At 43.9% G+C, this 21,843-nt stretch overlaps 1 protein-coding gene across 2 annotated transcripts in view; it reads left to right on the plus strand.

Moving 5' to 3' along the window:
- Positions 1-21,843, plus strand: part of MTOR (mechanistic target of rapamycin (serine/threonine kinase)) — a 113,135-nt gene that overhangs the window by 22,170 nt on the left and 69,122 nt on the right. For both annotated transcript variants that reach the window (XM_006766723.2, XM_015565890.1), the window contains 10 exons: positions 1,585-1,835; positions 3,589-3,675; positions 6,875-7,042; positions 7,744-7,856; positions 8,169-8,331; positions 9,439-9,531; positions 10,213-10,359; positions 15,020-15,162; positions 18,010-18,172; positions 18,306-18,451. In XM_006766723.2, coding sequence (XP_006766786.1) covers positions 1,585-1,835; positions 3,589-3,675; positions 6,875-7,042; positions 7,744-7,856; positions 8,169-8,331; positions 9,439-9,531; positions 10,213-10,359; positions 15,020-15,162; positions 18,010-18,172; positions 18,306-18,451 — 1,474 coding nt within the window. The remainder of the gene's footprint in view (positions 1-1,584; positions 1,836-3,588; positions 3,676-6,874; positions 7,043-7,743; positions 7,857-8,168; positions 8,332-9,438; positions 9,532-10,212; positions 10,360-15,019; positions 15,163-18,009; positions 18,173-18,305; positions 18,452-21,843) is intronic.

The raw sequence follows: 21,843 nt of genomic DNA on the forward strand, positions 1-21,843 counted from the left end.
ATGAAGGCTGTCCCAGTGCTCCGGAGTCCTCATATCTATCCAGGTTCTTTGTCAAGGGTCAACAGGCTAAGTCTGTACTCACATTTTTTGGGCCGATGAGAGAGATGTAAAATACCACCCCAGCGTTTCTGTTCACATCTCATGCTTTGTTAGTGCTTCTCTATTTTCTATTGTTTTCTTTTCCCATGGCACCCAAGGAGGAAGAGGGTAGAATTTAATTGATAGGAAAATCTGAGGCAAGGCTCAGGAGCCTGGAAACACGAGTAGCAATCAGATTCCAGGGCTCTTCTGTCCATCAAGTGGTCTGGCCCTAGAGCCTCTTTGCCTTTGGACATATTGCCTAAGACAGTGATGGCGAACCTATGACACGCGTGTCAGAGGTGACGCGCGAACTCATTTTTTTGGTTGATTTTTCTTTGTTAAATGGCATTTAAATATATAAAATAAATATCAAAAATATAAGTCTTTGTTTTATTATGGTTGCAAATGTCAAAAAATTTCTATATGTGACACGGCACCAGAGTTAAGTTAGGGTTTTTCAAAATGCTAACATGCTGAGATCAAAAGGTTCGCCATCACTGGCCTAAGAGCTTGGATAGGGTGTGGGGATGCAGGAGAATTTAAAAAATAATAATTTTTATTGAATTTAGAGAGGAAGGGAGAGATAGAAACATCAATGATGAGAGAGAATTATTGATTGGCTGCCTCCTGCACGTCCCCTACTGGGGATCAAGCCTGCAACCCAGGCATGTGCCCTTGACTGGAATCGAACCTGGGACTCTTTAGTCCACAGGCCAACACTCTATCCACTGAGCCAAATGGGCTAGGCTGAGAATTTTCTAATCATACCCATTGTTCATCACAGCAGGCTTATTTCCAAGTGTGGAAGTTCACCAATGACTCTCCCACTATCCAGCAAAATGGTTTTTACCCAAAATAAAATAATTTGTTCGTAAGTTCTATGGATGGGATCATGTTGCTTCCAGCTTGTTCTTCCATATTATAGAAGTGTACCTGTGATGTTACCCTGTCAAGAGCAGAGCCTGAGCCATGTCCCTCCATGTGTTCCCCTTACTCAGCAATGCCAATCATCCAGTCTTGCCCTGTCCCTACTGTACCATAAACCACCCATCCCAAGTCTTTGAGATCCTTGTTCAGGTCAGGTAGCATTTGCCAATCACTTGTCTCAATTGCCATGGGGACCAAGCAACTGCTGAACAAGTGTTTGCCTAATTTAATTCCCTTTATTTTCATTTGGGAGAGTAATTATTTTTATAGATGGTTTCAGCTACAAAGTTGTGAACTGTACTGGTAAGAAGCAATTTAAAGAAAACCCATCATGTACTGTTTTAGGCTCTAGTGGTTTAGGTAATAGGAAAGCCAAAAACTGTTTAGTCTTTGATGCTGAGGATCTATCCACTGGTTCCTACTATATCGTGTATTTCCAATGGTGTTGGACGAAGGGAGAAGGATATGAATGCTCATGGCAGTCAGGAGGTTTTTCTATTGTTGTTAACCAAACCATGCTGTGCCTGAAGTCAGTCGTGTCACGTACAGCTCATGATTCTCGTTGTCCTGTCCTAGCTGACTACAGCACCAGTGAAATGCTGGTCAACATGGGAAACCTGCCTCTGGACGAATTCTACCCAGCCGTGTCCATGGTGGCCCTGATGCGGATCTTCCGAGACCAGTCCCTCTCGCACCACCACACCATGGTTGTCCAGGCCATCACCTTCATCTTCAAGTCCCTGGGGCTCAAGTGTGTGCAGTTCCTGCCCCAGGTCATGCCCACATTCCTGAATGTCATTCGGGTCTGTGATGGGGCCATCCGGGAAGTAAGTAGCTAAAACTTCAACCCTTGCTTCTTCCTGCTCTAAGCCACACCTGAATGGAAGGTCCGTCTGTTCCTAAGCTTCCTAATAATGCACTCTGCTGGCTCTTGAACCTGATGCCTCTCCTCTTCCTGTTTTTCCTCCAGAGTAGATTATCTTGTTTCAGGTTTTGTATAACAAAAATTTAACTAAAGAACCATATACTTAGAGGTTCATGTTCCTCGATGTCTGTAATGTACTTTTATAGGAACCATTTCACAAAAACTGTCAGCAGTGATTCTGTGAGAAGGTGGCCAGGAAATAGGTAGGGATAGCTCTAATGAGTTAAACCTGTGCCATGCAGTGACCAGTTCTAACCACCTTAGAATCCAGTGGTGTCCCTGTCATTAGAAACAACTAAATTCGCTTTGAGCCCAATCCTGTATGTCCTGTCAATCTCACCTCTTCAGTTAATGAGTTCTGTAATTTTGTTACTATTTAAAGTACTTTATTTATCCCTAACTTAGCCAGGTTTCAGATTGTGAGTAAGAGTGAAAATATGTATGTTCATCACTAAATTATTCTTTCTTTCTTTTTTTTAAATATATTTTATTGATTTCTTACAGAGAGGAAGGGAGAGGGACAGAAAGCTAGAAACATCGATGAGAGAGAAATATCGATCAGCCGCCTCCTGCACACTCCCCACTGGGGATATGCCCGCAACCAAGGTATATGCCCTTGACCAGAATTGAACCCAGGACCCTTAAGTCCGCAGGCAGACGCTCTATCCACTGAGCCAAACCGGTTAGGGCACTAAATTATTCTTGATAATGGAGGGCAGCAAAGACACAAGAGAGCTATAAAAATACTTTGGGGATAAAAGTCTTTGGGGGAAGGGCATTTAGAATATGATTTACTTAATATTGAAGATGATAACAAAATAAAAACTACACCCTGAAGACCTCTTTTACCTGGAAAGTACTTGGGGTTTCCCTTCCCTAAGTCCTCCTTATTCCCAACTTTATTTAGTGGATGGCATTTTTACTTACAGTTGCAAGGTATCAACCTAAATAGGATTTCCTTATCCCATCCCTTCCCCAATTTGCTTGCTGTTTTAATTTCTTAGAGACAGTTAACTTAATAATTAAGACCTAATTAATTGAGTTAATTACTGAAAATGCATTTCAGTGCCCATAATTGTATTATATAGCTGTATTTATTTTTAGAAAGTAATTGGTAGTGAATTAGAGTTGAATAAACAGAAGGTACATTTATAGTTGATTAAAGTTTTTTGTTGAGTTTGGTCTGGTGACTTAAGAAATTCTTCAGTGATACCTGACATTCATTGAGCACTTAGCAGTATTCATGTTCCTGTTCTTGTGCTTTCCAGGTATTATCCCATTTAACTCTTGCAGCAAGCCTGTGAGACAAAGACTATTATCTCCACTTTTCCTCTGAAGGAGGAAATGAAGGCTGGATGCAGAGAAGTGAAATGAAGTTCACAAAGCTAATAGGTGCTAGAATGGCTCGCACTAGTCAGTCTGGCCCCAAAGCCCCTGCTCTGCAGGAACTGGTGTGCCTGATGTATGAAGCCATTGACGGTTATTTCTAGCCCCCGCTACTATCACCACCAAATGTTTTAAAACTTTGAACTTAGTAGATAGAATGGTGTGGAAACTGATTCCATTGTTGTCTTTATTCATTCACATGGACTTAAGGTGAACCTGGGAGTTCTGCGTCCTTCCTGGTGCCAATGTGCTGACCTCTTCTCTTTCAGTTTCTGTTCCAGCAGCTGGGCATGTTGGTGTCCTTTGTGAAGAGCCACATCAGACCTTATATGGATGAAATAGTCACCCTCATGAGAGTGAGTAGAAACTAATGCCTTGGTCTGCTTATCAGTGTTGGGTCTGTGAACTCGGAGCAGGTTTGGATAAGGTGGACATTCTTCCATGGGTCCTGGTAGAACTCTTAAAACCCAAGTATAAGCTGGAGGAAGGTATCCCACGACTTAGGAAAGGGGGCAGAGGGTTATTGCTGCAGGCTCCCAGGTACAAGAGAACCGGTGTGAAGTCTGCAGAGGAATCCTGAGGCAATTGTTCTGCCAGAAATAGGCTCTTGAGTTCTTTGCCTCACGCACAACAAAGCAATTTCACTTAATATCACAACACTGCTTTACTATGCCCATGAAAGCCCTCTTTCTAACTGCCCATAAAACCAGGGGCCTGAGAGCTCTGGGGACTGGGTCTCCTGTGCTCTTGAGTATGATGGACTCCTGTCAGACACTGAGGAAGAAGATGCTGCTTCCCCTGCTGCCTTCAAAGGCATAAACGCTGCCTCTGACTGCGGTGGCACATGCAGAAAGGCTCACGTCCCAGGTTTTATAGCGTGCTTTCAGCAGGTGCAGGACTCCCCATTGATGGCAATAGAGATATTCTATTTGAGTGTGAGGCCTGCTTCCTGCTGTTCTGTATAATTTAAATGTCTCTGTTGGGAAGGTTGCTTGCAGAGATGACTGTGTCCTCAAAGAATTAGAAGACAATCCTTCCATTGACTTCTTTTCTTCTATACCAGCCCTTTGTAATTAGCTTGGAAGAAGCAGCAGGACTGAAATCAAAGTGGCTGGCTTCAGAAACGGAACTTCCCGAAACTGGGTCTCAGAACTGAAAACTCCTCCACGTGTGAATAATTAAAGCCGCTCTGTTCCCTGGCTGCTGCCACAGCAGCTCTGCATGGGAGAGTCAGGCAGAATGCTAACGAGCCTGGCAGACGGTCCTGGGGGAGGGGCGGGGAGGATCAGTGTACTTGTGTTTGAAGCTGAAGTGATCTGTGACTTATCCCCAAAAATACTAATGACCAAAACATAGGGATTTGAGTCAGGGAGCCTCACACCTGAAAAATACAGCCTTTATTTCTTCCAAGATAGAGAAGGTGCAACAGGGCTCCTTTGTTGGCTGTTGATCCTGGGTGTTTTAATGAGCTCCCCTGAGCCCAGGAAGAGAGCAGTCTTTGTGAACACTGATCCAGCCCACATCCCTGGGCAGGCTGCCTGGCTTCTTTGAGGAGAGCAGCCCCTGTGAGGAGCCGAGAGAATACAGTGGGGAGGTAGGGGAGCTTTCTCTAAAGAAGGCAGAGTGTAGTACAAGTGAATGAACATCAGAAAAACGGTGGAGACCATAAGATCTGTGGTGTTTCTTTGGCAAAGCTTTCTTATCTAGAGAAAAAATAGCTTTTCCAAGGAGATTACTTCTCGCTCCAAGCAGAGAGAAAGAATGTTTACCAGCATCTTTTAGTATGGTTTTTACTTCCTAAACTATTATACTTCTTTAAAAAATTTAAGTACCTTATGCTTCTATCTAAAGTCTTTCTCTTGAGAGGTTATCCTTTGTTTTTATTGATTTCTACTCTGAATTATTTGGGGGCCCAAGAGTGTTAATAGGCATGTGTTGCCATCATTATGGTTTCTGTTATCAGAAGGTGGTCTCTGGAGGTTCCAAAGAAGGCAGGAGGCCGCTATCTTTTTTAGTTGACTTTAAGTGACTGCTTTTCCTGGAGTCAGAGACTTGGACCAGTTTGCCTCGCACTGCTGCGGCAGACTCTGTGGCCAGTTGACCAAATTTTTATTTTAGTAACTTTTATAGAATCTATATATATAAAAGCCTGAGTGACCTTCCGACCAGTAGCTATGGCGTACAGTCACTACCAGGGGGCACATGCTCGACACAGGAGCTGCCAAGCTGTGGTGACTTTGCAGCTGCAAGTCTCGGGTGATGCACCCAGAACCAGAGAGGAGGCAGCCTGCGGGTGTGTCACCCAAGAACCACCCTCTCACAATCTGGGACCCCTTGGGATGTCAGAGAGCCAGTTTCAACCCGATCCCCACAGGCCAGGCCAAGGGACCTCACTTGCCAGAGAGACCCCACTCACTCTGCAGACACCCTTTGAGCCTCAGTGCCACCCCAGGTGTGGCCGGCCAGGGAGGGACCGCGGGTGGTTGGCTCCAGGGCATGTCTGGCCCATCTCATCCAGTCCTGCCCCACTGGCCACCTTCTAATTTTCTTTCAATGTGCACAAATTCATGCACCGGGCCTCTAGTGTAATTATATGGGTATAAAAAGTGCTTTTTTTTTTTAAAGATGTTTTTATTGAGTTTTTAGAGAGAGAGAGGGAGATAGAGAAACAGAAACATTGATGAGAGAGCAACATCATCAATCAGCTGCCTCCTGCACACCCCCCACGGGACCAAGCCTGCAACCCAGGCGTGTACCCTGATCAGGAATCAAACTGGCGGCCTCTTGTTTCCTGGGTGGATGCTCAACCATTGAGCTACACCAGCCAGGTGAAAAGTGCTTCTTTTGTGCCACTATCCAGGCCTGAAAATGATATTGGACAGTTGTCAGATGATAACCATCAAAGTCTAAATTCAGAAAGGGCAGGACACCTTGTTACAGTGGAATAGCCCTTTGGGAGAGACCAGGTGATACCCAAAGTAAAGAATCCACCCTGGACTCCTTGAGAGCTCCAGGTGACATATACTTAGTCATTTGTTTGTTCTGTAAAGGTGTGTTTGGCTGGAATATGCCATGTGCTGTACTAGATTCTGGGGAGATGGGTGGGTCAAAGGGGTTCTTGCCCTTAACTAGCTTACAGTCTAGCAGAGGAAGAGTTGCAATGAGAATTATTACAGGTGCTAGAAAAGAGGAGGGCAAAGGGACCCAACATGGGTAACGGAAGGAGAGTAGGAAAGCCTTCATAGAAGTGAGGCTTGAGTCAGGTCTAGAAAGAGGCTCAACTCTTGCTCAGCTAAGAGGGGATTCTAGGTAAAGAGCAGCATGAGCAAAGCACAGAAGAGCGCAAGTAGCCCTGTGCATTCAGAGAAATGCAGTTTTACTTTGTTCACTGTCACTGTGACAGAATACAAGGAGGCCCAGGGAGAGGAGAGGGAAAGGGTTTATCTTGGGGCGGACCGTGCTCAGTATGTTTTTGCTCCTTTGGCCATCTCAGTTCCTTGGTTCATACCTCAGCAGAGGGAAACCTGACTTTGCTCCGCTCTCCCCTCTTTATAGGAATTCTGGGTCATGAACACCTCAATCCAGAGCACGATCATTCTTCTTATTGAGCAAATTGTGGTAGCTCTTGGGGGTGAATTTAAGCTGTACCTGCCCCAGCTGATCCCACACATGCTACGGGTCTTTATGCATGACAACAGCCCAGGCCGCACCGTCTCCATCAAGGTGAGTAGCCAAAACTTCCTGTAGAGCAGTGGTTCTCAACCTGTGGGTCGCGACCCCTTTGGCAGTCGAACGACCCTTTCACAGGGGTCGCCTAAGACCATCCTGTGTATCAGATATTTACATTATGACTCATAACAGTAGCAACATTACAGTTATGAAGTAGCAACAAAAATAATTGTATGGTTGGGTCACAACATGAGGAACTGTATTTAAAGGGCCAGAAGGTTGAGAACCACTGCTCTAGAGAGATTTCCAGCATCCATCAACATCAGCAAGAGACAAGACCCTGTTCTGAGTGTCAGGGTGGTGCTTGGTCCACAAGACTGACTCTAAAGAATACTAATACCTGCTACACACAGCTTACAGTTTGCAGAATGTGTACTGTCCTTGATTATCCTTATGTTTTGTCTCCTTTAATGGATTATTTTTGGTAAATGTTTTATCTCAGACCAGTTTTTTCAGTTGTCTAGCATCAGATTCATTACCAATTGAAATACGCTCAGAGAAAGCAAAGTAATCTGTAAGCAAAATAAAATGAGGGGAGAAAATGCTGCCGAAAGAATATAGTTCAAAGCTACTTAATAAAGGCTTTTTAGAGGCCCCACAGAATTTGAATTCCCCATAGCACTGCCCCTCCATGTACTTTAGTACTTGACCCCTGATCTCACCTGTCGGTTGCTGTGCCTTTGCTCCCTCTGCAGTTGCTGGCTGCAATCCAGCTGTTTGGCGCCAACCTGGACGACTATCTTCACTTGTTGTTGCCTCCCATCGTGAAGCTGTTTGATGCCCCTGAAGTTCCACTGCCGTCTCGGAAGTAAGCACCTGCTCTTTGGGACACAGCCAGCAGGCCTTTAGCATTTTGTTGAAAATGTCCTGTTTTAAAATTCCCAGGCCATCTTTTGTTGTTGTTATTGCAACTCCCATTATTTTAGTCCAGAAATGTTCCAGATTTATGGAAATCTTAACTGTCCCCCATCCCACTGAAATATATGTTAGATCATGTCACCCAAAATTCCTCAGAAGCCATCCCTCCCCGTTCGGCACTGATTGCTAAGGTAGCCCTCGGCCACTTCTCTTCCTTTGGGGTTATATGTTAGCAGTTACTGTATGTCAGCAATTGCTATAGGGCAGCTCTGGAGACAGTGGACCGCCTGACGGAGTCCTTGGATTTCACCGACTACGCCTCCCGGATCATTCACCCGATTGTTCGAACCCTGGACCAGTGCCCAGAACTGCGTCCCACAGCCATGGACACGTTGTCTTCCCTTGTCTTCCAGCTGGGGAAGAAGGTGAGGCAGTCTCTGCGGACACACTCTTCTGCCTGCCTTTGGAGGAAGACTGGACTTCTCCATCTGTCAGTCTGTAGGCCTCACACTCTGTCAGAAAACTAGGAATTATGGGAGCTGTTTTTTCTCCCTTATTCAGCAAATATTTATTGAGCCACCTATGTGGCGGGTGAAGTGCTGCTCTGTGGATAACCTAATAAACAGAATAACGTCCTTGTTCTCACAGAGCTTACATTCCAATGAAGCCCAAGTTAGTACACTCAGTTTGTCTCAGAAGAGTGGTGGAGGGAGTGGGAGAGATGCTGTTGATTCAGGGTAGACAGGGAGCATCTCTGATAAGTTGACATTTGAGCAGAGATCTAAATAAAGTAAAGGCCCAATCCCAGAGAGTTGGGTGCAGGCAGAAGGGATAGCAATGCAAGGGTGGGAGATGGCAGCGTGCTTGAAGAATCAAGGAACAGCAGGAGAGCAGTGGGACTTCAGAGGAGGAAACAGGGAAAGTGCTTAGAAAAGGTCCGAGATAAGGCAGGGCTGGGTTGGGGCATGGAACTTGGTGTTGGCTGGCAATACTCAAAATGTAGTCCCAGGTGAGCAGTGTCCTAATCTACATGGCTGGGAGCTGTTAGAAATGCAGGTGCTCGGCCTCAGCCCAGACCCACTGAACCGGACACGCTGGCTGTAGAGCCAGCAATCTGGCTTCATAAGCCCCTCACCCCCTGCGGTGATTCTGACGCCATTTGCACATGATTGTTGTAGCCATTGTACTTTGGCTTTTACTCCAAGAGCCACGACTGGAAGTCTCTGGAGAATTTTGAGCACAGGACGACTATGACCTGAGCTATGATTTTTAAATGACTACTCTCAATGCCGTGTGGAAGAATAGACTAGGCCACGAAGGAAGCAGAGAGGCTGTTAAAAGGCTGTTGCAGTAACTCAGATGAAGATATCTGGATAGATTTATAGCAGGAGAGGACGAAAAGATTCTTCTGAATACCGCAGAGGTAGCCCCACACTCAGAAGAAATAGCTATAATGTAGTGGGGGAAATGTTCTTTTCTCAACTTTCCACTCTCCAAAGTAATGGTTTCTGATCTCCTTCCTCCTGTTACAGTACCAAATTTTCATTCCAATGGTGAATAAAGTTCTGGTGCGACACCGAATCAACCATCAGCGCTATGATGTCCTCATCTGCAGAATTGTCAAGGTGAATTGCACTTCATTTTTGTTTCTAAATCCCTTGTTGTCTTTCCTATTGGTATTTTTTAATCTTACCTATGGGACTATATCTACTTTTTTAGTTCTCAACCAGGGATTGGCAAAAAAAAAAAAAGTACATTTTTTTTCAGGTTTGTAGGCTACTGGTATGTGGTCTCTGTGGCAACCACTCAGCTCTGCCACTGCCTCCTAAAAGCAGCTATATGCACACATACGAATAGCCTGGTTGCATACCAGTAATATTTTACCTATAGACACCAAAATACAGTGCTCTGATAATTTAATATGTTACAAAATAGTCATCATCTTTTAATATTTTCAGCCATTTAAAAATGTAAAAACCATTCTTGGCTCTTGGGCCACACAGGCACAGGCTGTGGACTCTTTGCTGCCCCTGTTCCTCATCACTTCACCATCGCTCACAGTTGCTTCCTCTGTGCCAGTTGCATGCTCATACTTGCAATGCTCAGTGCTTGTCATTGACCTAGGGTGACCAACACAGACTGGTCTGCAGTGGGGAATACAGCCTCATTTTGTCCATACTTGGAGCCATGCCTACCTAAGTCCTGGCTCGTCCAGAAGATGTGACCCTTGCAGAGCTTAAGGATGTTTTCCAAACTGGGAACATCTTGTGGAGTTGGAGGTCTTGTCTGTCAATCTCTGGTTGCAGGGCTACACCCTGGCCGATGAAGAAGAGGACCCTTTGATTTACCAGCATCGAATGTTGAGGAGTGGCCAAGGCGATGCATTGGCTAGCGGACCAGTAGAAACGGGACCCATGAAGAAACTGCACGTCAGCACCATCAACCTCCAAAAGGCAGGTCTATCGTTTTTTGGGAGACTTGGAAAGGAAAGCCCTGCTCTTCTCTCTTGCTCAAAACTTTCAGTGCTTGCTACTTTTTGTTAAAAACAACCAAAGACCAGCCCAGGAATTTTTCTGAAAATCTAGATACCATGAACTCAGGTCATTTTGTCTTTCTCGGGGTAGCTGAATTATAATTCTTTTTTATTTTTTTTATTTTTTTAATATATTTTTATTGATTTCAGAGAGGAAGGAAGAGGGAGAGAGAGATAGAAACATCCACGATGAGAGAGAATCATGGATCGGCTGCCTCCTGCAAGTCCCCCACTGGGGACCAAGCCCACACCTGGGCATGTGCCCTTGACCGGAATCAAACCTGGGACCTTTCATTTCGCAGGCTGACGCTCTATCCACTGAGCCAAACTGGCTAGGACTATAATTCTTTTTTATTAGAGGGAAAATAAAGAACAAAGTGGCCTTTTGTGCTCCCTTGGAGCTTTGATAATAAAACCTTCTGTTGCAAATAACGTTTGTTACATGAATGAAACACAACCAGTGAGCCCCCTAGTTAGCACTGAGACTGATGCAGGCTTTTTAAAGCAGGGCTTCTCAGACTTCTCGGGCACGTGGGTTTACCAACCGCTTTAACCGCTTGTTAAAATGCTTGTTCTCATTCAGGCGGGTTGAAGTCAGGCCTGATACTTTGCATTTCTAACAAATGCCTAAGCTACTGGTTCACAGAACACACTTAGAGTAGCTATACTGACCAACGCTTGGGACATAACCAGCTGATGTATGCCATCAGCCATACACTTCCAAACAGGCAGTTTCATAACCTCTGTAATGGATCTGAGCAGAATAATCATAGTTATATCACTGGCTTTTAAGTAGATACACCAGGCTGCTTATTTTTCCCACTTTGCATTAGTCGTTAGTGCTTCTGGGGAGTGTAAGCGGTTTGCAGTTCGGAGTTTAACATGGTATTCCTCATCGTCTGTTAGCAGCTGACCCAAGGCAGCTAGCTGCACTTAGAGTGTAGCGGCAGATCAAGGTGAGGAACTGGACAGGACTGAGTCCCAACTGACCCTTCTCTTCTTGGCCAAGCCCATAAAGATGTGAGCGCAGACCTGTGAGCATGTGTTCACACACAGTTCAGCACATGTGGGGTTTATTACTGACTGTGATGTCAGTCTTTACCTGCCCAGACAGCTGACCACTGCTGAGAGACGTGTGATAGTTTCGATGGCCTGGTGAGCTATCCCTGGGTCAGGAGTGACAGTTTTCCTGCTGTGGGCTTTGGACTGCTGGTCCCAGACTCGAGGAGGAAGAGAAAGGTCATCAGTCACCTGGCATTCCCAGTTTTGAGGCCACCCTATTGACACCTCACACTTGAGGGAAGGACTGAGCAAGAAGGCCATTTCCACCGTGATGTTTTCAGCTGCCTAGGTTCAGAATGTTCTTCCAACCAGGCAGCTGTCCACCCTGCTTTAGAGCTTTGGTCTCTATTTTAGGAAATTCCCCAATAGTCAAGCTTGTTTCCAGGAAGTTTTGCTTTCTACTCAGGACTTGGAAAAATAAGCATAACCATTGCCAAATCAAAAACAGAAAAATCTCTAGGTTATGTACCCTGAGAGAAGAGATCAAGTTCAAAAGCCTTGAGCAAAATCCTCCAGAGCTACCTCTCAGCTCCATTTCATCAAAAAGTAAATTGTGCTTCTACATATGTACTGGTATGTGATGACAATTAGGGATTGGAATAGTTGCCAGTTTTAATCAGCTTTCAAAATACCAGTTTGCCACCTCAGTTACCTTTCTATTGGCAGGGCTAATAGAGGATTTCCATGGGACAGAAAACCATTATGTATACATGTTGAATACCTTCCAGATTTTCAGCAGTTTTTACTGTCTTACAATCATCTATTAGGCCTACCTTCTGAATGAGTAAGCTGACATCCCAGCAACCTGTACCAGCATTACCAGACAAGGCAGTCAGCAGGCGGTGGGCAGGTGGCAGAAGGAAACTGGTATCTAAACAGTTACTACAGAATGCAGAGAATTGAGAGTTTAAATTAAAGAACACAGGGAAAGGCCCATGTGGAGGACTTAGCCGTTAAGCTAAGATTTTTTTTTTTTAAATATAATTAACTTTAACTTTTTTTTAAAAAATATATTTTATTGATTTTTTACAGAGAGGAAGGGAGAGAGATAGAGAGTTAGAAACATCGATGAGAGAGATACATCGATCAGCTGCCTCCTGCACATCTCCTACTGGGGATGTGCCCGCAACCCAGGTACATGCCCTTGACCGGAATCGAACCTGGGACCTTTGAGTCCGCAGGCCGACGCTCTATCCACTGAGCCAAACCGGTTTCGGCTAAGCTAAGATTTTTTAAAGACCTATCTGCTATCATTTATCAGGTGATAACAACAACAATGATATCAATAACAGCTACCAACATTTGTTGAGTGCTTTCTGTGTGAGCCACATTACGTATATTGATTCATTTAATCTTCACAATAACCCTATGAGTTAGGTGCTATTATTAATGTCCCCATTTTACAGCTGTGGGCATTGAGGCACTGAAAGGTTAAGTAATTTGCCCAATGTCAGCTAGAAAATGGTGGAGCCAGGATTTGATCTAAATAGTGTGACTCCAAAGCCCAGTCTCTTAACCACTGTGCTGAATTGCCTCTGCCTTAGCCAGGCTCAGCCTCATGTTAATAGAGGGCAAAGACATTAGTAATACTTTCTTGCATGTGTCCAGCTTTTAAAATGCCTTGTACTACAGTGCAGCTATCCGGGGACTCACTGTGTAGGGAGGAAGCTAGAAATCCATGGATAGAAAAGGACCGATGTTTCTATTTTATACAGCATTACAGGGTCTAAAAGGCAACTCTTTAGTATCTAGTTGTACTCTTCCTTCTAATTCAGGGGTTTTCATTGTGTGCTCAGTGAGAATGCTTCACATAATTTTTTAGTTTGTCTCTTCTAGTATCCCTACTTCACTTTATGACATAAAATAGTAATTTGTGTAATATCACTCATTGGTAACTCATCAAAAGCAGTGGCAAATTGTACAACTGAAACTTACATAATTTTATTAACCAATGTCACCCCAATAAATTCAATAAAAATGCAGCAGTGCCCAGCCAGTGTGGCTTAGTGGTTGAGCGTTGACCCATGAACCTGGAGGTCATGGTTCAATTCCCAGTCAAGGCACATGCCTGGGATGCCAACTTGATCCCCGGTGTGTGCAGGAGGCAGCTGATCAATGTTTCTCTTTCATTGATGTTTTTACCTCTCTATCCCTCTCTTTTCCTCTCTCTGAAATCAATTTTTAAAAAATAACTTTTTGTTTGTTTGTTTAAAGCAGCAGCAAATCTCCAGTTTATCCCAGGGAGGGGATGGACTGAGATGGTGGTGGTTAGGTGCTGTAGCACCTAGGGGCGTCTTCACTCCCTGTTCCACTTCACTTGAGAACTTCTGTAACTTCAGTGATTTCCTAGTTCAGGGAGGATTGACATGTCTATTCTGCTGAAGAAATCTTTTAAGAATATATTTATACAGTTTGGGGTTTAGTAGTTAGGACCAGGCCAATACAAAAGAGATGTCATTTTTGTAATAATTGCGACCATTTTTTGCTCATCTTTTCCAGCTAGGCCCTTAAGATAACATTACTCTCAGGTGAGGAAGACTGAGGCTCAAATGTAGCAAACAAGTAATTTGCCCAGAGTGCTACGACCGCTAAGTTGCAGAACTGGGATTCCAACCAGGTGTTTCTAACAGAGGAACAGGCACCTACGTGCACAGCATTTACTGTGCCAACCACTGTTATAAACCCGTTACACATATAAACTTAGTTAATCCTTAAAACACCCTATGAGGTGGGAACTATTTTCCTTATTTTACAGAGGCAGAGACCAAAGCACAGAGGGGTTAAGGGGCTTTCCCCAGAAGAGGAAACTGAGGCACAGAGGAGTTAAGTAATTTGCCCAAGGTTAAACAGCCAGATTTACACTCAAGCCGCTGAGATCCAGGGTGTGGCTGTTGGTCACTGCACTGTACTGCCTGTATCCAGAGCCTGAGTCTTTCCATCCATCTCCCTAAGCTGCCCCTGGAGTAACTCTCAGTGCCTGGAGGGCCCAGAGTCTTGAGAAAAGTTGGAGGGCATGTACTAGAAAGTAAAAACAAAATCTGCTGTACACCTTTTGTCTCATTCCACTATGGTGCCTTGGGCTCACTGCTCATCTGATTGTAATATGACTCATGATTCTGAGAACCTGAGCGTTTCTCCTCTCCCTGTGTGACTCTACTGTCAAATGAGCCAGAGCCCTAATACAGAGAGTGCCCAGGGCCCTTCCCACACTGCACAGGCCATTCGTTGAATGTACTCTGAATGTGACATCCCCATCCTCTGTGGGTCTGTAGAGCTCTCTGCTTTGCTGATAGAATCCAGCACAAATGAGTGGTAAAACAGGCTTTTTCTGTACTGTGGTATATCCTAGAGGTTGCTGTTTTTGCTCTATGGCTTTTAATTAAATATTACTCTTTCATATTTGTGCTCTGGGGGAATTTTATAAATCAGAGAAGTAGGATAATAACTACATGGTTGAGGGCTCTTTACATTTGGCCCTTGAAGCTGATGGTTTTCTGTTGTCACCTGTGGAATTACAGGCCTGGGGAGCTGCCAGAAGGGTCTCCAAAGATGACTGGCTAGAATGGCTGAGGCGGCTGAGCCTGGAGCTGTTGAAGGACTCCTCATCGCCCTCCCTGCGCTCATGCTGGGCCCTGGCTCAGGCCTACAACCCTATGGCCAGGTATGATGTGTGGGCTCCTTCTGCACAGCCTCAGATCGGTTCGAGAGGATTTACACATAGAAAATCACATACAAGAATTTGTAATAGTAATAGGCAACCGTAAAAGGGCTAGTAGTTTGTTTGTTTGTTTGTTTTTGTTTTTTATATATTTTATTTATTTTTACAGAGAGGAAGGGAGAGGGATAGAGAGTTAGAAACATCAATGAGAGAGAAACATTGATCAGCTGCCTCCTGCACATCCCACACTGGGGATGTGCACGGAACCAACTCTATCCACTGAGCCAAACCAGTTTGGCAAGTAGTAGTTTTAATCTTGCTAACTTCTGGTGGGGTGGGGAGGGAGTACACAAAAAGGCAAATGGAAGAGCTCATATTGCAGGAAAAGCATCCATTTTAACCTTGCTGGTAGGCTTTCCTTAGTAGATTTAGGTCCAAAATTTTAATTAAAAGTCATTTATAACTCTGAAAACAACTATATAATAGTTCAATATAGCCTGTTTCCAATAATAATATTTTTCTAATTATTTATTGCTGCATTACAAATACCCCAGAACTTAGTGGTCTAAAACAACAACAGTCATTTTATTTGGCTCATGAATCTATAATTTAGGCAGGACTTGTGGAAACAGCTGACCTCTGCTCCACAAAGAGTCAGTGGAGGTGTTCATCTGGGGACTGGAAGGTTTACTTTCAAGATGGCTTATTCATATGTCTGGCAAGTTGGGGCTGAGTAGCAATTAGAAATTCAGCCCTGGCTAGGGCCCTTGGTTCCTCTCCCCATGAATCGCTTGGTGGATTGCTTGGACTTCCTAGGAGAATACTGGCTGGGTTCAAGAGTGAGTGTCCCCAAGGAAGTGCATGGACCAGTATTTGTATGACCTAGTCTTGGAAGTCCCATAGTGTCACTTCTGCCAGACTGTAGTCCAAGATAGTCAACAAAAACCCACTCATATTCAAGGGACAGTGTTTAATTGACAGATAGGGACGTGGATGCCACATGATAGGGGAGTAGCACAATTCTAGAAGAGTATATGCAATAGGAGAGTGTTTCAGCCATCTTTGGGAAATAGAATTTGCCATGAAAAACACTTTTAACTAGTAAATCTTAAACAGTTATTAAAAATTAGGTTTATAAAAAGTTATAATGTATGCAAAAGATTTATAGTATAGTGTAAGTGAATAAAATGGAATACAAAATGGTATAAATGTGTGTTTAAAACTATTAAAAACATATGTACATAGGGAAAAGATTACAAAGTAATACAACAATGATTATCTCTGAGTAGGAAGATTTAAGCAATAATTATTTTCTCTTCATTTTTTCCCCCTATTTTCCAAAATTTTCTACAGTGGACCATTATTATTTACACTGAGGCATAAAATGGTGGTTTAATGAACAGATAGCTCTTCTCATTCACCAGAAGCAAAGAGCACGGCATTTCATTTCATTTCACTTTTGGCAGCACAGCTAGTGTGCTGTTGGAGTGTATTTAGCAGGTGGGGGTGATTTAGCAGTGTATTTAGTGATGGTCCCTGAGACTGTTGCTTTGATGCCATGATTTGGTTCATCTGATTTCTTTCCAGTATTTTTCTCATGCTTTAAAAATAGTTCCTAGGACTTCTCTGTTTCCATCGTGTGCAGAATCCGTATGTTTAGCTGGTGTGGCGTACCTCTCTTCTGCTCCAAGTCACTTTTGAGCATAATGTCATCCAAAAGAGACTTGTGATAAATACACACATATGTGTTTATCTTCTTAGTGCCACATATTTTCATTTGGGATCCAATGTGGGCTCGGATCTAAATCAGAAAGCTTTATTTCTTAATTTGCATGGGACTTCTTCCCATCTTTGTGTTATCCTTTGAATTTCAGATATTGTTCTTTCCATCACCTTCCAAAATTACATACATTGGTCTGATTTAATCTTTTAATGTAACAAAAAGTGAATGCAGAGCCATCAAATGCTAAACATACACATTATAGGCATATTCTGTAGTTTCCAAGTTCCCTCTCCCCAACATTCACCTAAAAAGAGGGGTAGGATTAAAGGCCAGATGTCAGGGGTAGCAAATATGTCCACCCATATGATGCTGTAGTGATTTTTAAAAATAGTTTTAGTAACCTTAGAAATGGCACCCCTGGTTCCAGGTCTTCCTAAGGTCCCAGCTGTAAGAGTCTGGCTCAGAGGATCCTTTAAGACTTACAGACTTGGATTCTATTCTCTAATGCTTCCAGTTTCTTAAATTCTGTTGTCATTTTGTTTATGACTATCCAAAAAAAGGATTCTGGTTTTATTTTGAAAAGAAGTAGCAGATGCTGCCTTTGCCATTTCCAATTTTAGGAATTTGGACATTGTCTGAGAAACATCCCAAGAACCATTGGAGGATTATTTTCAGCATCTGTGACTGCCAACTTCTGTGATAGAAGTCCCCTTTCTGATCGTTTTTTCCAGTGAGGAGAAGTGATGCAAAAGCTACCAAGAAATGTGCCTTTTACTTTTCTCTTCTGTCTCCTCCTGCCCCCACACAGTCCCTGTATATCAAGGTGTCTACCTGCACTATAAAATAAGTCATCAGTAGCTACAAAGGGGTTATTTTAATTTAGTTGAAATGAAATAAAGTTTAGCATTCAGTTCCTCAGTCGCATTTAATATAGTTCATGTCCTCAGTGCCCAGTGGCTACTATGTTGGACAGGGAAGATATGACCATTCTCAGCAAGTTCTGTTGGACAGCACTGGTCTGTATAACCAGTATCAGCGATGCCAGGAGTAGACTGGTGGGTATGACTGCGCCAGGCAGAGGCAGGAGAGGTGTTCCAACCTCTTTCTCCACTCCTCTCTGCCTTCAGGGATCTCTTCAACGCTGCCTTTGTGTCCTGCTGGTCTGAACTCAATGAAGACCAGCAGGATGAACTCATCAGAAGCATCGAGTTGGCCCTCACCTCACAGGACATTGCCGAAGTCACACAAACCCTCTTAAACTTGGCTGAATTCATGGAACACAGTGACAAGGTGAGACTTTCCCCATTGTTCAGATGGAGCCCGATAGGGAACAGCTGGTGGGAGGGGGGAAGCCCGCACGCAGCCCACTCTTATTTGTGCCCCGCCTGCCATTTTCCTATGCTGAGGTTCTGCTCTCCTCCAGGGCCCCCTGCCATTGAGAGACGACAATGGCATTGTTTTGCTGGGTGAGAGGGCTGCCAAGTGCCGAGCGTATGCCAAAGCGCTACACTACAAAGAACTGGAGTTCCAGAAAGGTCCCACCCCCGCCATCCTAGAGTCTCTCATCAGGTAAACCCTTTTAAATTGCTGCCTTTATCTCAAATGACCTCTCTTCTCCCGCCAGTTCACTGGAGTCACTTGGAGACTTCTGCTCTGTGAAATCTGCCTCTCGGGTCTGGTCGATACATTTGAATGAGATGTTGTGATGCAGATGGCTCTCCCCAGTATTCCAGCCCTAATTGTCATTTCTCTTGATCCTTCGCACTGGGGCTCCTCTTGTTTTCCAACCTGTGCTTGTCCCAATGAAGTCAGTCTAGAAGCAACTCTGTTTCCATAGCAGCCTAGAAAAATAGCTTTTCAGTGTGGTTTAGGAGCACACTGGGGCAGGAGGGGCAAGTGCTGGTTCCTGTGCCTCAGGGGCCACCCAAAGGCAGAGCGGGCTTTATCGATTGGTGCCTGTGTTGTGCTCCTCTGGAGTCTGTGATTATAGAAGGCAGAGCGATATCTGAGATTCATTGGTCCTTTCCCCTGATTTAGTTATGTCCTGTCCTCTCATAAGCTGGTATTGAGTCTTCTGGATATGGAAAAAATAGGTTGTTTCATAAATTTTCTGCTGTTATGAAATTACAAGCAGCCTGAAATGTTAGTTCCTGCTCTTGGAGAACTGCTCACTTCCCCTAATGATGACCAGAGAATATTAACCCTGGGATCTAATTCTCTTCTTGTAAATGCCAACATGATAGTGTAGGAAAGATCACCTGGCTGGTAAGTGCCTCCAGAGCGGCTGGAACAGGCTGCTGTGTGTGCTGCTTCCTTCACTTTCTTGAGAGCGTAACCAGATAGCAAGTTCTCTGCCAGCTCTGCTTTTGAGTAGACACTAAAAGTGTTCCTGTACACACTAAAATGTGATAAAACAAAAGCAGTACAAGCATGTTTTCACCCAACAGAATTGGACTTGGAGAGAATGTTGATTTCTAAAATACCACATGTTATTTTAGAAGCCTGCCATGCTAGGGGCAGGCGTCAGTTTCCAATTAGGTACAGCACGTGTGAAAACCTGTGTTTTTTCCTCCCGTCTCTGTCGTAGGTAATGCAATCTTGTTTGGTAACTAATAGAAAACCCGGTAACTGAATATAATAACTTGAACATCAAATAACTAGTTTTGCACCTTAACTTCCCTGCTAACCTTTTCTGTTTGATACCTCTCCAAAGCCTTCCACATCCTACCCCAGATTTCCTCCCACATTTGAGAAGTCATAGAAGCATTAATGTTTATGCAGATTTGTAGTAGGAGGATATAGTCAGGGGCCTGGAAATGTGTTAAAGAAGGTCATTTAATTTATTAAGGCAATATACTTGAAAATAAGTCCTCAGAATTCCCTACAGACTAATGTTGGCTTTGAGAAAACAAACACCTCTGTTCCCAGGTAAAGCCAAGACTGGAAGCTCTGTGGCGTGTTCCTAGTCTGATTTAGCTCAGCTGCCTCCCTTCAGTTGGTCTCCAGACCAGAAGGTCCACCTGTTTTTGTTTCCATTTATAGATTTTTCTACTGATTTTCTAAACTGCTTTTCGTAAGCACCATTGCAATGTTCTGGTGCCATTTTCATTGAAGAAAGTTTGAAGAAACAAACTACTGTTAAGGAAGTCTCTCTCAGCCTCCCCGGTCCTCTAGTGGGCCTCTTGGAAACCCCTCCCAGTGGTCAGACCAGTGGTGGTTGTACATCCCTGAGCCACTACGTTGGTCTGGTCTTGGGGACCTTGCTCTGCAGTAATGAATGGAATTCCCTGCCTCACAGTAGCTACTGGAGAGCTTGCAGCTTGGTTACTGGCCTGCCTCTGACAAATTACAGATGTCTTACCTGTTTTGTCTACTAGTATTACCTTCCTCGCCTCCAGCTTTATTTTTCCTACTCTTATTTTCTCTTCACTATTTGTGCACCTTTTAAAAGCTCATCAGGTATATACACTGAGTGAACTGCTGTATTCTTTTTTTTTTCTTTAAATTCTTTATTGTTTAAAGTATTATATAAGTATCCTCCCCTCCCCCCCACCATTGACTTCTCCCTAGCTGCCCCTGCCCTAGCACATGCCTTCACATCCTCCTTCCCCCTCCCCTCGCCCCGCCTAATTCTTTTTGAAAGAATCAGGTTTGCTGTACACAAGAACATCTTTGCATAGCTGATAAGCTATGCTGAGGTGACAACATTTTTCTCTTGCTGCTGGATTGATCTATCGGTCTTCCTACCTATTGACATTTTCCCCCTATCTGCTCCAAGACAAATTAAATCCATGTGCAATCCCCAAATCAGAGCTATCATTAGACAGTTTAAATTATACTCATCTCCTCAAAACGCATATACATCAGTAAGTATAATAGCTTCTTAGGGAAACAGAGGATTAAATGGATATTCAATTATTTGGAAACAAATACAGACACACACAGATACATGGCTTTACTTGGTTAGCCCATAGCATTAGGGTAAGGTCTGGTGGCCTGTTCAAGCTGCTGTAATTATCGCAGATTGGGTGGCTTAAGCAACAAACATTTCTTCCTCACAGTTCTGGAAACTGGGAAGTCCAAGATCAGGGATGGATTGGTTGGATTCTGGTATTCTTCACATGGTGTAAAGTTCTGTGGGGTTTCTTTTATAAGGGCTCTACTCCCATTCATGAGGGCCCCACCCTCATGGCCTAAAGATCTCCCAAAGACCTCACCTCCAGCTACCATCACATTGGGGATTTGGCTTCAACATAGATTTGGGGAGACACACAGTCAGTTCAGAGCACCTGTTTTTCTTTCTCTATAGTAAGTAGAAGAGAGGGTCTGATCAGAACTGGATGTTTTCATTGCCTAGCCCCTGACATATCTCATTTTAAGAAAATGTTCTAATTGACACATCTGCAGAATTAAAAATAGAAACAGGAGCCAGCGCTTACTAAGTGGACATGTAACTCTAACAACTGCCCCTCAGGCCTGTTCTTCTTCATACCATTCGTATCTTCTTGTCTCACATCTTAGAGGATATGCTCAGAACAACATTGCTCTCTCCTTTGGCTGCTGGGGGTTCTGTCCTCTCTAAGGTCAGAGACCATGATGTGCTCATCTCTGAGTCTTGGTGTCCATCAACCTGCACAGAGAGGTTTTAAAAGTGTTTATGATCAGAGCCTGTACCCTGTAGGTGAGTGGCTGGGTGTTCTGTGTGTTCTTTAACAGCCACTCTCCCTTTTCCCTCTGTCCACTCTCAGAAATCTTCCCAGAACATGAATAAACCGTAGACCCTGGCTTAGAACCTCCATCTTATGGTGGTAGTGTTTTTTTAAGTAACTTTTAAAAAATTAAATGTTAATCTTTTTGCAAACAGTTTATACTTCAGTTGCTCAACTGTGCCTAATCTATATGGTATATATATAAAAGCCTAAGCAACCATTCAACTTTGATGTGCACTGACCATCAGCGGG

Source organism: Myotis davidii, unplaced genomic scaffold (assembly GCF_000327345.1).
Source record: "Myotis davidii unplaced genomic scaffold, ASM32734v1 scaffold299, whole genome shotgun sequence".
In the NCBI taxonomy this organism is placed as follows: domain Eukaryota; kingdom Metazoa; phylum Chordata; class Mammalia; order Chiroptera; family Vespertilionidae; genus Myotis; species Myotis davidii.